At 42.7% G+C, this 17,251-nt stretch overlaps 2 protein-coding genes, 1 long non-coding RNA gene and 1 other non-coding gene across 4 annotated transcripts in view; 2 read left to right on the top strand and 2 right to left on the bottom strand.

Annotated features, from left to right (window-relative positions):
- The first annotated feature begins 2,644 nt into the window (after positions 1-2,644).
- On the top strand, positions 2,645-4,213 carry LOC143150077 (uncharacterized). The gene is made up of 2 exons (XM_076318091.1): positions 2,645-3,766; positions 4,114-4,213. Exon 1 carries the CDS (start codon positions 2,996-2,998, stop codon positions 3,344-3,346), a length of 351 nt encoding a protein of 116 aa, XP_076174206.1. The 5' UTR covers positions 2,645-2,995; the 3' UTR covers positions 3,347-3,766; positions 4,114-4,213.
- Positions 4,214-5,689: 1,476 nt separating this feature from the next.
- On the bottom strand, positions 5,690-5,771 carry Trnas-aga (transfer RNA serine (anticodon AGA)). The gene has a single exon. It is a non-coding gene; the product is annotated as a tRNA-Ser (tRNA).
- Positions 5,772-6,762: 991 nt separating this feature from the next.
- Positions 6,763-17,251, bottom strand: part of Dora (zinc finger SWIM domain-containing dorado) — a gene marked incomplete at its 5' end in the record, with an annotated part of 127,236 nt that continues 116,747 nt past the window's right edge. Inside the window, 5 exons of the mRNA XM_076319141.1 lie at positions 6,763-15,588; positions 15,693-15,842; positions 15,926-16,293; positions 16,587-16,691; positions 16,770-17,068. Coding sequence (XP_076175256.1) covers positions 15,522-15,588; positions 15,693-15,842; positions 15,926-16,293; positions 16,587-16,691; positions 16,770-17,068 — 989 coding nt within the window. The remainder of the gene's footprint in view (positions 15,589-15,692; positions 15,843-15,925; positions 16,294-16,586; positions 16,692-16,769; positions 17,069-17,251) is intronic.
- On the top strand, positions 15,131-17,104 carry LOC143150078 (uncharacterized). The gene is made up of 2 exons (XR_012992942.1): positions 15,131-15,615; positions 15,690-17,104. It is a non-coding gene; the product is annotated as an uncharacterized LOC143150078 (long non-coding RNA).

The raw sequence follows: 17,251 nt of genomic DNA, 5'->3' as shown, positions 1-17,251 counted from the left end.
GTATTCAAGAGAGGCAAAGTATTCAAAGGCTCGATATGTTTCGTCGTTCGATGAAAAATGGAACCATTGGGTTCGTCGTTTTATTTCTCGAAAGATGGTACACTATTGTTTGACAAACGTGTATGAAGTTCTAAATCTCTCGATTCGTTCGTATATTTACAGTTGTTCAAAGTTGAAGCGTCACAGTATTTCTTTTACAATGGAATAAACGACAAAACTTATCGAACGACCTAGTATTTGTAGCATGTTCAAACATGGTGTTGGGATTTGTTCTTGTAACTTTGTTCTTAACCTTTAGTCGTCTGTGAAGAAGAACCCTCAAAACTATCGAAAGATCCTCAGAAACAACGATACGTATTTCTTTAGTAATTCTATTTCTCTCTCGTTAACGACTTAGGTACTCGATCTTTGCTTGCATCTCTTGGACTAACATAAACCAACGTACTTTGTTCTAGTAATTTTGCTCTTAATCTTTAGTCGTCATCCTCAAAATTGTAGAAAGAAAACGATGATAGTTATTTTTCTAATAATTCTATTTCTCTCTCGTTAACGACTCAAGCACTCGTTACTCAACGTTAGAACTCTCACGAGGATCTTTGCTCGCATCTCTGGACTAACATAAACCAACGTACTTTGTTCTAGTAATTTTTCTCTTAATCTTTAGTCGTCATCCTCAAAATTGTAGAAAGAAAACGACGATAGTTATTTTTCTAATAATTCCATTTTGTTACGCAACGTTAGAACTCTCACGAGGATCTTTGCTCGCATCCCCTAAAGCAACGTAAGCAAAGGTTCGAGTTCTGCTCGCACCTCTTGGAGAAAAGAAACGCAGAAGACGCGCGAGAGGGAACACTTGAATCGCGGCGAAGGAATCGAGAGAACGCCCACGTTTCCAACGATAAGCTACTCGATCGAGGCAAAGAATCGTAAACGTTCGACCCTTTGAACCGAGCTACCGATAAACAGTACGAGAGACCGTAAGAACAAAGATCGCATTCCACGCGTTCACGTCGATTGACTCGTCTCGCTGATTCGTAATTAAGTAATTCGCGCGGCTGATAACGAGCATCGTTCACGAGCGTCTTCTGGTTACCATTTTTCCTCAGGAATTACACAACCGTCGAGTACCATCGGTTCGTCGCGAATATAGGCTCGCCATTTATCAACAATTATCGCAGACTGGCGCCTGACGCGTATCCCTCTCCCCATGGAATCTCACACGGTATGCTAATTACCAATCGGAGCGACCATTTTCCAAAAATCGAGTCCATCGACCTATTTCCATAAAAAGAATACATTTTTAATCTCCATTTTGAGTATTTTTCGCGCTCTGCGACACACTCGATACTCTTACGACACGCTCGATCGGTGCATCGAAATCGTAGGAAATATTTTTGTTAGGATATCGTTGTACTTTTTACATCGGTGGATAAGAAATTTTTTTTCTCGCGAAACGGTACGTAAAATCGCGAACTTCCTTTGGCCAGCGTCGCTTCGATTGTTTTTCACGATTAGTCCTTTTGCTCGTGCGTGTAGGTTTGCTCATTTTGTTCTTTGGTTTGATAACGTTCGCGACGATACGAGCTTTACGAGCGGAATGAACTCGGCCGCGAGCTGATCCGCGCGAACGTTTCTCCAACGCCTCGAAATCTGGGGTCGACAAACTTTTTAATCTCCGACCAGAGATGTATACATTTGTCACGTTTTAGGATTGAATTCCAGCCCCCATTGGTAAACAAAGATCGACGATAATGATACAAATGTAAAGATTGACGAGAATAAAAGATAAGTCGTAAAAATTGTTCACGCGTTGTACCCCAATATTTGCCTGTTCGACGTTGATAATTTTCAGATTGTACTTTCTCTTTTTACTATTTGGTGGAAGGTGATAATATTTCTTACCTAGGGACGTGAACGAAGGTAATGTGTCTTTCGACGATGAACACTTTTCTATCGATGAAATTTACACTGCGTTCGATATTTTTCTCTTTTTTTTGAATTATTTACACGGCGTATTTTTACGAGAGGGTTCCTTTCGAGTTCGGTCGACCATTTTCTAACGCGAGTATCGATTCACGGACGCGAAAATCAACGGGATGTAATTTCTTTTTGGAAACGTGAAATAAAATCCACCCGATGGAGGATTATGGTCCAAACGTTCGCACGTACGAGCCCACCGACAGATATTAATAGGACGAGAAAATTGGATGACCAGCTGGCGAAAAATGTGCGCGCTTAAGCCGCGAGTAGCGAGTCGCGTGCAAAAAGCTAATCCGATCGATAATTGCAGGCAATACGTAATGCCGATTGTACGAGTCACTTCAAATGTTCCGATAAGGATGAGCGTGACGTTCGACAACGTTTTTTCCAATGTTCATCGGTTACCAGTGTTCGATACGATCGTTAAAAAAAGAAAAAAATACTGCGCTAATTGTTAACGCTTATCGATTCGAACAATGTAACGAAAACTCACATATCCGAGAAATGGTATTTCAGTGCTCAGATATTCGAGCAATGCTATTCGAAAGCTCAGGTATTTCGAGCAATGGTATTTGAAAGTTTGAATATTCGAGAAACGGTACTCGAAAGCTCAGGTATACGAGTAATGGTATTCGAAAGTTTGAATATTCCAGAAACGGTACTCGAAAGCTCGGGTATTCGAGTAATAATATACGAAAGTTTAAATATTCCAGAAACGGTACTCGAAAGCTTAGATATTTGAGTAATGGTATTCGAAAGCTCAGGTATTCGAGAAATGGTATTCGAAAGTTCAAATATTCGAGAAACGGTAATCGAAAGCTCAGGTATACGAGTAATGGTATTCGAAAGTTTGAATATTCGAGAAACGGTACTCGAAAGCTCAGGTATTCGAGTAATAATATACGAAATTTTAAATATTCCAGAAACGGTACTCGAAAGTTCAGATATTCGAGTAATAATATACGAAAGTTTAAATATTCCATAAACGGTACTTGAAAGCTTAGACATTCGAGTAATGGTATTCGAAAGCTCAGGTGTTCGGGTAATGGTACTCGAAAGTTCAGGTGGTCGGGTAATGGTACTCGAAAGCTCAGATGTTCTGGTCATGGTACTCGAAAGCTCAGGTGTTCGGGTAATGCTACTCGAAAGCTCAAATATTCCTACGCTCCAAAATGACAACACTCAAATATTCCACCACTCAAACTATTCAAATACTCGAATACTCCAACACCCCTATTTAAGATACACGATCCACGCTCTCGATCAATGTTCCCCCGATGATCAACGAGCCCCTTCGATCCTCCTCAACGTTCTGGACCAACCGATCAACAACTCTACCACGAATGCAACGACAACGAGCAAGTAACCGTACAACAGCGTTATCAACATCTTGTGCTGCTCGCTATAACCCATCTGCTCGTCCACGACTTGTTCGTTGACAACCCCAAAGTTCAGCGCGTACTCGCGATTTCTGAATCCGTATTGGTTGATCCTCCACAGTAGATCGTTCACGCGTTCAGCGTATTGCCATTTGACGCGTGTCATGTGAACGACCGCCACGCTGCCCAAGCATAGATTCGTCCTCTTCGTGGGGTGCTTCTTCAGCTTCCGTCGCACCATATTTATCAATTGCAGCGAAAAGTAGCCGATGTTTTTGGTGCTGTTCGCGGATTCGTTCCAATGGTTCACCACTTGGAACATCGGCATCAAATCGGCCGGCACGATGGAGTTGTTCACCATGAAGTTATACATCGCGTTGGTCATCTGGATCGTCAACACAGAGTAGGTTCGTTTAGAAGAAGAACTCTTTGAGAAAAGCTCACCTATTATTAAGTTCCTTCGTAAGACCGTCAGTGTTTCTTAATAAAAGTGGCGTAACACAAAAATAAAAAATAGAAAACTCTAGTAAATGATCATGGAAAACAGATCGTTCGAGATAGGCGAGAAAATGTCTACCAGAGGACAGAACTCACGCGGTGACCTAATATTTATTTAAAACCGCGTTGCAAGAAGAGCTTTCAAGAGCTCGATGCAATTTATTCAACTTACATGAATAGTCAAATTCAGTCCATAGAGATCGTTGAAATCATTGATCCTCACTTCTTTCTGTTTAACCGTGGCGTCGCTGAACAGCTCCGTGTACAGCATCGACGTGTACCTGGTAGCTACCTGCACCAGGCAGAGATAGAGTACCTTTTCAATCGAGGTGGACAATCTCAGAGCATTCAACCACACTCCCAGTACCACTGCTGCGACGTTGAAGGGATGCCTGAACGTCTCGATACTGTTCAACGCTGCGAACCCCGAGATCATCACTACGATCAATATTCCAACTACGAACGCTATCGTCAAACCCCACGAGGTCGTTGCAGTCATCTGTGTGATGGCTGGAACGAACAGGCAGAACCTGTCTATGTAGATAGGGGCTGTATGAGCCCTGGACCTGCTGTAGAACACGTTGTACAGCAAGTAGTACAGATCGTACGTCAGGTCGCACCTGTTCTTTCCGCTCTGTATGGTGACCTCTTTGAACGTGGCGTTCAGTTCCTCTTTCAACACGTTCAGCTCCACTTTCACCAGCTCTTTGTACGACGTGTCGTTCTTGTCTGGTAGACACAACGTGAACTGTGGACTGCAGGTGCCTCGAAACTGATCCACGTACCAATTGGAGACATCTCCATCGTAAATCGATCGTTCGTAATTTGGGGGTAGCTTGGTGTAGCGATGAACATACAGTGGTGGTCTCCTGTCCTTGTTGAAGGATTCAAGGACCTCTAACGCGATCACGTACGGATATCCTCCGTTCCACAGCTCCTCCAGTCGCTTCTCCATGTCGGTGCACTCCTCGTCCGACACCAGAACCAAGAGAATCTTTGGTGAGTGTTTGGTGTGGGTCAGCACGAGCAAGTGTTTCATCATCAACATCGAGTCTTCCGTATTTGGCGCAGATGAGGTACCGAAGACGAAAATTAACAATGTCCTCGAATTGGCCACCATATAACCGTTCACGATGAACTCGGACAGATTAGTCGTTTGCAAGTACAGTGTTGGACGTAGAGGTAGCAAGATCTTGGAAATGGTGGCAGCGATTCGCTCGACCTTGTCATCGGTACGATTGTCGTGAGAGACGAGGGTCAAATCGTGATTGGACCAGGTATTCGCGACCTTCTCGATCGCTCGTTGCAAATCTGATCGGTGAAACTCGGTTTCTAGATCGAGTTCGTCGAGGAGGATCGAACTTAAGACAACGCTGCAGACGAAACAATAAGCGAGGCAAAATTTCAGTCGCATTATTATCAGTGTGTATTAGCTGTTCCTCGATGAACTGAGTCTTCGATTAGAAATGTTTGCAGGTTTTATACGGAAAATTACGTTGCATGCTCTCGAACAACTGAAACCTATTATGCAATACGAACTATTATTGTAGAAACATTTTACAGAAGATTACGATTGGTAGATTATTTTTCCAACACGATGCAAGTTGAAAAATTCAGCACGAACGCGTGGAACGGAACCAGTTTTATGAATAAGTGAAGCGTTATTTTTAATATTTTATTTAAAAGTTCTACTTCGAATTCTGCAAATCTCTGTCTTTAATTTTAATTTCTCTAGGTTTAATTTCATAGTTTATCGTATCGAATGCATCGAAAACGACAAAGAAGTGAAGTCGGTGGAATTACTGTAAGAAAAAAAAAATAATTGTTCAACTCGCAGTCGGTAGGACTCGAACCTACGCTCCCAGAGGGAATCTGATTTCTAGTCAGACGCCTTAACCACTCGGCCACGACTGCTATATTTGCAAAGTCTGTTCAAATGCGATGTAAGTCACAGAAAAATTTAGAATAACGATAAATCGATGTAACAATTTTTTCGTCGATGTTAAGAAAAATGATCAGATGTAGATTAAAATGTTTATGGAAAATTAAACATTTTTTACCGAATAACAGAATAATCGACCTTCCGTTTGTTCCAGCTCGATGAAAGGCAAATTGACATATGTGCTCCAAAAAGGCACAGATTTAAAAATATTTATCGAATTTACCATTTTTAAGCTTCCCAATTTCTGTGATTTGCGAGGGCAATTTGTCAAGAGATCGCAAACTCAGAGTTTCTCATAAATTCGTGCAATTCTCAACAATATTGACTTAAAGAATAAAATGGGTTTTAACGATCTCGAGACGGTAATTCTAGAAGACTGTACTCGACTGAAAGAATAATTTAACTTTGAACCTATAACTCAAAATTAAAAATTACAAAATAGAATCTCGTAACATTTAATACGTCATATAAATTACTTTAACGAGAATATTTACCCAACTAAAAAAGAAAAAAGTTTAACCAGCTGTTTATACAGTCCCACGCTTGCAAGTTATACTCCGATGCAACGATCACGTATTCGCGAGTCAAGTTCGTTTCCAAGTCTCTGGAGCGCTAGTCCTCGACTTTGCAAGTATCCGGGGCGATAGTCCTCAACTTTGCAAGTATCCGGGGCGATAGTCCTCAACTTTGCAAGTCCCTTGAGCGTTGTCCTCGACTTACAAGTGTCCCTGTAACGTTAATTCTCAACTTACAGATCCCCGGAGCACGAGCCACCCCATCGGTAAGTCTCTGCGCTAGTCTCCAACTTGCAAGTCTCCGATCCGCAAGTCCTCGAAGAGATACCTGGATATCCAACGGTGGACATTGAACGTTTATTTTCGTGGGTATGAACAGGAAACTCGACTTATGAAATCAAAAATTGTATTTCAGTGGATCGATACAATAGAAAGATAACGGACGAAGGACGCAATTAGAAATTGAAATTTATTTAATAGACATTATAATATATTGATATCTACGTTAATCAAGTACAGCGAACCAAGTGGCTTATTTCGCAGAATTTTTATTTTTACTTATTCGACTAAAAAAATCATCTCATCGAGAGTGTGAAAGTATCGTCGATTACAATCCTCGTTACATCTCTTCTGGTATAATCCGTTTCCGCGTTTCAACGACACTGGTCGATTGAAAATCGCGGCGCACACCGTTTACAATATAGAATACAATTTGTTGCCGGATGTATGCAAGTCCGAAGAAAGTGATCGATCGTTTTACAAATAGAATAGTAACGTCGTATAATTATTATGAAATCCAGTCAACAGGAAAGAGTTAAATTTCATTCGCGACAGATTCAACAGAACAGGTTCGTACCGAGATATATATATGTATGTATATATATATCACTTTCGAAACGCAACTCCGCAGGCTGTTCGAAAATCATTATTCTCGCGTTGATGGGCAAACGTTTCAAGAGAGAGAGGATGGGAGGGGGAGCACAATCAATATAGTTTCGCAACAAGTAACTTCGCTATCTCTCGCTAAATCGCGCGAAACAACGTTGAATTTACAATAATTTCAAAAGCTTCGTTCGTGACGTTTTCTTTTGTTTTTTTTTTCTTTTTTTTTTTTGTTCTATTTTCTTTTTTTTCGCAAAAGGTGCGTTCGCAGGAACCTGTCGAGAAAAGAATCCACTCCCAAAAACACGCGAGAGCTCAACTCTCGTATTTCTTTTTTTTTTTTTTTCATTTTCCACTATTTTTTTCTTTGTTTTTTCCCCCCCGTTTCTAATCGAACACACCGAATCGCACACTCTACCGCTCGAGTCCTCGCTAAACATTTACGAATAGTCCCTGAAGCTTCACCGTTCTCCTTCTCATCGTTGGATGTACAAAGTGTTTCACGGACGATAGAGAGCAACGTCGAAATAAAAATCTATAAATCGTATTCACTGTGTTTCCATCGACGACCCGAGCGAGACGAGAAATATTCGAGGATTGAAGAAACGGTTCAAAAAAAAAAAAAAAGAAAAGAAAAAGAAAAAAAGAAACTAAATATCGAAACGCTTGGAGCGATTTCGAATTTTTCTTTTCATTTTTTCTTTCTATTTCTTTTTTCTCTTTCTTCTCTTTCGTCTCACCGATTTCTCGTCTCGCTCGCGCGAGTCGCTCGATCGGCCGTAAAGAAAACCATGGCTCTCGCCATCGAGATTGCTTATTTTCTACGCGCGGTTCTCAATCACCACGCGCACCCACTCACACGTGTCAAGTAATTAGTCACATCTATAATTAATGTTATTGCGATCGTTAATATATATATATACAATCTTATAGTTGCTCGGTCAATGATGCCTTCGAAAATTCGTGTCCTCTCGCTGTTTCTCGTTGCCTCGTACTGTTCTTTACCATTTTTCTTTCTTTTCTTTTTTTTTGTTTCGTTTTCTTTTCCTTTTGTTTCCTTCTCATTCATTTCTCTCTCCGTTTCCATTTGTTCGTTTCTCTCTTTCTCTCTCTCTCTCTCTCTCTCTCTCTCTCTCTCTCTACTCGTTGGTCGCGATCAAGGTCTCTCGCGTTCGACTCTCGGTTCCGTGGACCTCGCGTTTCTACGAAGCTAGTGCAACTCGAAATTGCAATCAGACTAGACGAAGGTCTACGCTCGCGTTCTACACATTACTTTTTTCGAATATCTATTCAGCGATTGCCACCGCGCGCCAGCGATTCCAAAAATCCTATCGAACGTACGCGCGCGAAAAAAAAAAAGAACGACGTCGTGCGATATTTACAGACACCGAGTTCCATAATGGTTTTTATCGTTTGCATTTATATCCTCGCCGGGGGAACCAGTCCGTTCCCGTTAATTTAATCCCTATGTATAAACATACGTACTTTTATTCGTAGAAGGTTGGGTTTTCGGGGGAGTCTCTAATCAACAGCAAAGGACCAAATATTTTCAGATTGAGAGGAAACAACTTCTCTTCTTCGTCGTCTTCTTTTTTTTTTTTTTTTATTCGTTCTTCGAAATTTTCTTCAGTACTTTTTCGATCAAGTGTAAAAATATAGATATTTTATCGCTTCCCAATATAATCTCTTTATTTACGCGTGCCGCATTTCTTCTAAAATTGATAAAGATACAGATACAGAAAGAAGCGCACGATGTACGGGAAATGTTCCACGAACGTTCGAAATTCTTCTCCCGATACGTCGACGAATCACGTGTGAACCAGTCGATCACGAACAATTGAACGATTCATCGATCACCGACTCGCGACGTGTACGCGCGTAATTTTTGTTTATTCCAAAATTTGTTTCGTCCTGATCACGAATTATCGATCCCCGACGGTTCGTAACTGGTCAATTTTTTATCCCGACTGTTTCAAATACACCGTAATGTATTGTATTGCAAGTTCGCGACACGATAGAGATCTCGATGCAAGTCTGTGAGTCAATAGTTCACGATACGACGGTCTCTGACGCTACAATACTCGACTTGCGAGTCCCTGACGCGAATAGTACTCGATTCGAAGATCCCTGACGTTACAGTGATCGACTTGGAGGTCCTCGACGCGATAATATTCGACTTGCGTTTCACTGACGCGATGGTACTCGAGTTACGAGTCTCTGACGCCGTGACACTCGACTCGAAGGTTCCTGACGCGGTAATATTCGACTCGAGAGTCACCGAGGTCACGGTACTCGACTCGACGATCCCTCGCGCGTCACCGACGTCACGGTACTCGACTCGACGATCCCTCGCGCGTTAATATTCGACTCGGGAGTCACCGACGTCACGGTACTCGACTCGACGATCCCTCGCGCGTTAGTATTCGTCTCGCGAGTCACCGACGTCACGGTACTCGACTCGACGATCCCCCGCGCGTTAATATTCGACTCGCGAGTCACTGACGCGATCATTCCCCGAGTGACCGACAAGTTCTGTAGCGCGATCCATCGACGCAAGAGGCACCGAAAATTTTATTGAAAATCGACGATGATTGTTTCACCACGGCGCAATCCGGGACACCTCACCGATTGCCGTGGAACATTCACCGTACACGGACGCGAAGTAAATCTCAGTGATGCGAGTAGTGTTTTCACGTTGTTTCTCGTGTAGAAACGCGAGTATTACTCACACCCTCGTACTTAGCCTAGCGAAACGGCCGCGGATCGCGTTGGCATTCACCGCCGTCGTCGAAGGGGGCTTTCTTCTTTTCTTCTATTTTTATTCTCATTTGTTTCTCGCGACGAAAGAACGTTCGCTTTCGTCGTGCAAAAAAAGGAAATCTAGCGGTACTATTATGGATCGGGTCTAGGATTTGATCCCCTTCGATTCTTCGACAATCGACCCACGGGGGAACACAATTTCTCGGTCATCTCTCGTCCTCTTTTCGCTCATTCTCGCGTTCCGCGAAAAAACCGGTGGGTTGGGTTGGATTTGGGTTGGGGGGGGGGGGGGGGGGGGTGTTCAAGGGGCTGTTGGATCGCTAAAACGCCTAAAAATGTCCTCTCTAAACGCTAAGTAGGCTAGCAAAGACGTCTAACACGTCTAATGGATAAACGCTATCGATTATACGCGCGACGCGCAAAAGTGAACCTAGAGCAAATTACTACGGCGTCTGTGGATCGGTTTCGTCAACCATTTTCTTTCGTTATCCTCTTTTTTTTTTTTCTTTCGGTTGTCGCTGAGAGCTGTGTATTCGTATTTATATATGTACATACGGGGCGGCTTGCGAATGAAATGTACACTCGAACGTCGCCACCCACCCCCGATTGTTTTCTATTTATTTATTTAATTATTTATTTATTTATTCATTTATTTAATTATTTATTTATTTATTTATTTATTTATTCTTCTTCTTCTTCTTCATCTTCTTTTCCTTCTTCCTCGTCTTCTTTTCGTGGAATTTCGGTACGACGCTTCGCGACACTCGGTAGGATCGTTCGGTCGGTGTAAACGGATATAAACAGATGCAAAGAGCATTTTTACAGGCTCCATTGTCGCGAGAGTACGCTCCGGGCCCCTCGAAGCCGACTTTGCCTCGAATTTCGATACACACAACGAATCTCGACGATACCGGGGCACCGAATTGCGTTCGCAGCCACGCGAACGCAAGCTTCGAGGGAAATCGTTCTCGTGTGCGCTCAAAACTGGGACATTTCGAGGGACAAACGCTTTTCGACGACGAACGAGAAACTTTGAGATACGCGCACCTCGAAACCGATTCCCTCGCGCACGTGTGCGTGTGTGTATGTGTGTATGTGTGGTTGTGTGCCGCCGCCCCCCTCCCCCGTTTTCGAATCCGACGAAAATTTACAACGCGTGTCGTCACGGGCGTGTTTGCGCTACCATTCCTCGTTTGTTTGCTCCTCGCGAAACGAAAAATCATAGATAACGTTCGTTGGATGTTTCAACATCCACCCCGTGTTACGTGGAGCGGAACACACTCTTATCGCGGGACGAATCTCCGTAAACCGCGATCGTGTTTCGAAGACGACGACAGTCGAGGCACGGATCGATTTTTCGTTTCGAAACGAGTCAAGGATTCGAGTGACTTTATCGTTACGCGGAGCAAACCCCGCCCGCCCGTTTATAGGAAAATATTTTCTTCCCGATCGTCGAAAAAAAGAAAAAGAAAAAAAAAAGAAAAGAAAAGAGGAAAGAAATAGCTCAATGTCGAGACTCTTATCTCACGAATCGTCGACCGTCTAGAACAACAACGAAACGACTGTGTTTGCATAGCGATCCCATCTGTACTAAATAAATCATGCCCGCATTGGTGATAACGCGATTCGCGACAAACGACCGAAATCTCGATGGAACCTCGATACTCGCGCGTTGAGACTCCGTAGCCTCGATAAACGCACGCGCCTCGAGGTGAAATATCTCGTTTGATCTCGATCGAGGTCCCACTGTGACGTGAAATCGATCGGTAACAAATTATGTCTCCAGACTCGTCGCTTTTAAGTTCGACTCGTCTCGATTCGAGCGGCCAATGTTCAATCACAGAGTATTAATTTAAACGTAACGAGGGTGTTCTGTGCTCGAAGTTTTCTGAATAGGAATATCTCGCAGCGAAAGTAAAAATAAATCAATTTGAACGTTACTAATATTCCCTGTACACTCACGTTTTGACAGATATTTGGAGAAAAATTAAATTAAACTCACTCCTTTCGAGTGCAAGGGGCTGAGGTAATTTACCAAAGGAAATCGACAGAAAAGGAATTGTTGCAATTTTGAAAAACGTTCCCCGAGCCTCGACTTCGTAAACACGCAGATACTACTTAATGATCGCTAGAACAAGGTTAACGTTTAATATTGCTCTTTCCATGACCGTTTTCGCGGTATCGTTAAATTAGTGGCAGTGCCATTTGTTCTTGCTCTTTCTCCCCTTCTTCTCTTTTCTTTCTCTCGGCACATCTCCCGCGATTTAATACCAACAGTCTCTTCGCTGTTCCTCTTACTATCTACGAACACGGTACGTTCACTCGCACTGTTCGAAACAAGGAGCGCGAAAATATTTTAATGCCATTTAACGGACGACTCTTTTGCGACGAGGGTTGAACCGAGCGACTAAAAATCGAGCGTCCAAGAAATTTCACGGATTCTCGAGAAAACGTGTCTCGACTGCGCTGAGCAGAAATTGCGAAGCCGAGTTTCGAAATTCTCGTTTCGTGTTCCTTTTTTGAAATTTTTGTACCGCGCTTCTTCGAGTTCCAAATTCGAATTCCGAGTACAAATATCGTTCTCGAATCCCGTATTTCGAGAAACACGGGTTCCGAGTCCGAACCACCGAGTCGGAGTACAAATTCAAAGATCGTTTCAACGAGAAAGTAACGCGTCGGAATTCTATTAGATTGTTCAATAAGTTTTATCGAACGAAAAAGGTACCATTCAATGTGGTACTCTTATTGAACAGTACCGTTCAATGTGCTACTCTTATTGAACAGTACCGTTCAATGTGGTACTCTTATTGAACAGTACCGTTCAATGTGATATTCTTATTGAACAGTACCGTTTAATGTGGTACTCTTATTGAACAGTACCGTTCAATGTGATATTCTTATTGAACAGTACCGTTTAATGTGGTACTCTTATTGAACAGTACCGTTGAATGTGGTACACTTATTGAACAGTACCGTTGAATGTGGTACTCTTATTGAACAGTACCGTTCAATGTGGTACTCTTATTGAACAGTACCGTTGAATATGGTACTCTTATTGAACAGTACCGTTCAATGTAGTACTCTTATTGAACAGTACCGTTGAATGTGGTATTCTTATTGAACAGTACCATTTAATGTGGTACTCTTATTGAACAGTACCGTTCAATGTAGTTCTCTTATTGAATAATATCGTCCAATGTAGTAGTGTTCAATAAGTCTTATCGAACGAAAAAAACTTATCGAACAATCAATTAATAAAGTGTCGTTGAGTAAACGGAGAGTGTCTCGAGGAATTCTCGAATAGACGCTGGAGAGCCGTTTATTCAGAAATTCCGCTCGAGAACAAAGCGAAACGAAAGGGTGCTTGTAATACAATATGCAAAGGATCGTGTAAATGCAGCGCAGTCGAGGGTGCAGTTTGCAAGACCTAGTTCCCCTCTTTTTTCCCCGATAATCCAACACCGCTGTAAACAGAGAACACGTTGCTTAAAGGTGAGTTGCCCGTGGGCTGTTACGTACAAGGTTCGGTTAAATTCTCGACGATAAAACGGTGCAGCAGCGTGCAACAACGGTGAGATCGCAAGAATTTTCAAAAGGATGAACAGCATCATCTTCGTACATAGGATCTCCCAAGTTTTGCGGAAACGATTTCACAGAGACTTCGACGAGGCACTGCTTAGAGCTCGTACTAAAAACAAACAAGAATTATTTATACCAATTTCGTACCAATACGCTTGTTATAGATCTTAATAGGATCGAACAGTTTCTCTTATATATCTCGAATTCACTTTCCGAAGACCAATTTCCAGACCGATTTTTCTTTACGCGCAAAGTTAAGATTCGAATAACTCGAGGTCGCTGATTTTGTTCGTTAACTTTTTTTCTTTTTTTTTTTATATTTGTACGGCGTTCTATTTTCTATTTCAAGAGCCGAGGCCGATACTACGATGGATCGTGTCCAAGTATTGGGCACAAGGACTGATAAGAATCGGTAGCTTTGTTTCAAAGGAAAAAGAAACCAAATGTGTTTCGATACTGTCATTGTTCGAACGAGTGTAACCGAGAAAAGCGACACAGCGCGTTTTATAATCATCGTATTCGCGGAGATCGTTTCACAATGTTCATTTTGTTCGTGTGTCTTTTACAAACGGAGAGCTGTCGCTATACGGGCAGGTGGCCGAAGTTCGAAGGTGTAACATCAGCTATAATTTTGCTTTATTTATAATTCACATTATTTTAATTTAAAAATTACAGAGATCATTTCGTTTATGGATTGTCGATAAGGACAAAACAAGAATATTGTTGCGAACGTGTATAGTATACGCCTATAATATAATTAAAAAAAAAAAGAGAGAAAAAAAAAAGAGAAAAAACGGACAAATGTAGAGCAATAAAGTATAATCGATAGCAAAGTAAATCAATGGAGAGAAAAAAAGAGGTCGGGTTGTATGAGGTCGATTGCCGTTTTAGGTAAAATAAAGATTTACTTTCATAAAAATTTCATCGACGATGAATACGAAGTAACTGTTACTTATATATGGATCAGACCTTATCGTCGTTATATAAATAGACGTTATCGATATTTCAAATTTGTTTACTTGTTTACAAAAATAAAATAAGACGCAAGAATTCATCCTATCTATATGAATGAAAAATAAAATTTCCTATCTAATCGCGGCTAAAGACGTGCTCAAGTCTAACTAAAACGAAAAGAAAAGAAAAACTCGATTTCCGTGTGTTGTGAACCAACGATTCTCTCTTACATCGGTGTGAGATAGTGATCGCGCAGGTCCGGAGAGTTCTGAATTTTGATTTATCGATCCTTTAATATAGAATATATCTATATCTATATATATACACATATATTATATATAGATACATATATATATCACTTTCTGTTTCTTTTTCCCCCGTTTATCGTTTCTGTTCCTTTTTTTTTTCTTTTGATCCGAAAAAAATGGTGCCTTTAGCGATCGACGTAACGCAACGGTACGTCCCGATACGTATGTATATGTGTATATATATTATATATATATATACATACATACACATTATATATTATATATAATATATATTTATATACAATCCTATCGCTTCTCGATCTTCCTGGAAACGGTCAGTGAACGATGAAGTGTAAATTGTAAAACCTGACGTTTCTCTGTTTCTGTCATTCACGCATCATTCGCTTAATTACAGCAGCAGACATATTTCCTATCGGACGCATTAACTAAAGTCAGAATGATGTCTGGTTCAGTGGGATCGATCTCCTTCTCTGAGAAAGGCAAGCGATTATCGCTTACGCTTCCTAATCCTGATCCTACAACGACGGTTCGAGATCGACGTCACTGCGGACGCGACGCTCGCACATCGACGATGCACGCTATGGCGTTCCTGTGTAGCCAGCCCGTGAACGCATACGACGCTCCGTGGATGAGAATGACAGGGATGCTGATGTTGTAGCACGAGGGTCGTCGTCGTCGTCGGTGGAAGTGGTGGCGGTGGTGGTGGAGGAGGCTGAGGATGAGGAAGGGGGGTGAACCACGTCCCGCCTGGCTCCGCTCTGTGTCATTTGCTATTCTGTTGTAACGCCACGTTGATTTGTGCCCACAGATCTTTCTTACAGGATTGAGATCTGTAAAAACAATATTCCAATCTTACCGTATGTTCCATAAACTATATTCGTTTATCGTATCTCTCTCCATTGTACGCAGAGTCTTTTATGGTTGTTACCAGGACCTTTTAATGGATTGTAGCCACTCCTTGAACTGTACGTGTCCCTCAGGAGTGATGTGGAACGCCGCCCTCGCGGCGCACACGACGTTCACGAATTCCTCGTAATCCCCTATCGCCAAATGGTACAACTTCTGATGCATGCACTGAATGTACCTACAATCGGAAGCCAATGTTTTCATAAACGTCAAAAGTGGATACTAGAGACACGAGACGAACGTCCCCAAGCTTTTACTAACATTTGTTGGCATTTGTGGACAAGGGGCGCCAGAAGTGCGGATCTCAGGTGTTGGAGCACGAGAGCTGGATTGTTTCTGGCCAGGTAACGCGCCGCCTCCAATACAACGTCGTGAAGAACGAAAGGACTAACGATGCTGTCCACGGTGCAGATACAAAGCTGATGGAGATACTGTGTACCGAGGCGTTTCGAGACTCTCAGCAGCCATTTCACGTCCTCGCCGTACGGCGGATTGCGCGCGTATTTTGCCTGAGGTCTGTCATCGTGGACGCGCCGGGCCAACGTCTCCAGGGCTAACATGCCCACGCGATACGCGGCTACGAGAGCTCGGAGTTGTTGCGGACTAAAGGCCTGCGTTTGTCTATGGACCTGCATTTAAAAACAGAACATCATTCTCGTGTAAGCGTGGCTAAATTCACGGTTCGTGTGTGGGTAGTTGGTCGAGGTTCGGGAGGGTGTAGGGTCGTACTTGCGGGTGTTAAAGTTTACGCGACAGCGTCGATGAATCGTTACCGATATTAGCGATTAAACGTATTCGTTCGATCAAGGATCACCCTTGTATCTAAAATCTTTACGTACACCCTTGTGCACCAGCGTTTTACCATTACGGATCGTCCACGGTAAAATATTGCAACTCTTTTTTATCGCATCGCCTTAATTACCTGAGGCTGAGCTCTCACAGTCGATATCATAGGTTGCGCCTGGACCAACGCCGATCCAGGCATGTTATTCTGCCCGGGAATGGGACCCGTCACTCCTGCTTGTACCTGAAAACAACGAAATCGCGTTCGAACGCTGATGTTCGACGAGGCAGAAAAGAAATACAATAAAACGAGAACACCTACGTTAACTGGCATAGGCTGTTGCATGGTGAATAAATGATGAGTTCCCGGCAGTGGCGGGGGTTGCGGTGTGTAGTATTGCGCTAGCGACGGTGGTTGCGTGGGCTGTGACGGATGGTGCGGATGTTGAGGATGTTGCGGATGACCCGGATGAGGCGGGAATGCCGCATGATACATGTGCGGTGGAACCGATGGTACCGGTAGAGTTAACCTGTGCGAAGGCATCGGTCCGCCGAATGTTGGGATGGAGTGGTGGGGATGTACAAAACTGTAAGGCGCCACTGGGTATGGCATGCCAACCCCTGTAATCGAAAAGAGCGATAAAGGAATTACCGTAATCGGTGAGCCCCTCACATAGTCGAATCAAGATCGATCGACCGCAAGATCGAGACGAGTTATCGTCGTATTATTCGCTCCTATCCTGTCTCTACCATTAGCGCAAAAATAGAGAAGAGAGTGGAATAGGTCGATCGAGCTGGATTCGA

Source organism: Ptiloglossa arizonensis, chromosome 8, assembly GCF_051014685.1.
Source record: "Ptiloglossa arizonensis isolate GNS036 chromosome 8, iyPtiAriz1_principal, whole genome shotgun sequence".
In the NCBI taxonomy this organism is placed as follows: Eukaryota; Metazoa; Arthropoda; class Insecta; order Hymenoptera; family Colletidae; genus Ptiloglossa; species Ptiloglossa arizonensis.
This window is presented reverse-complemented; position numbering and strand designations above follow the sequence as displayed.

Coding starts and splice junctions, on each gene's coding strand:
- LOC143150077 (XM_076318091.1), top strand. CDS start 2,996: ATGGTATTCGAAAGCTCAGGTGTTCGGGTAATGGTACTCGAAAGTTCA.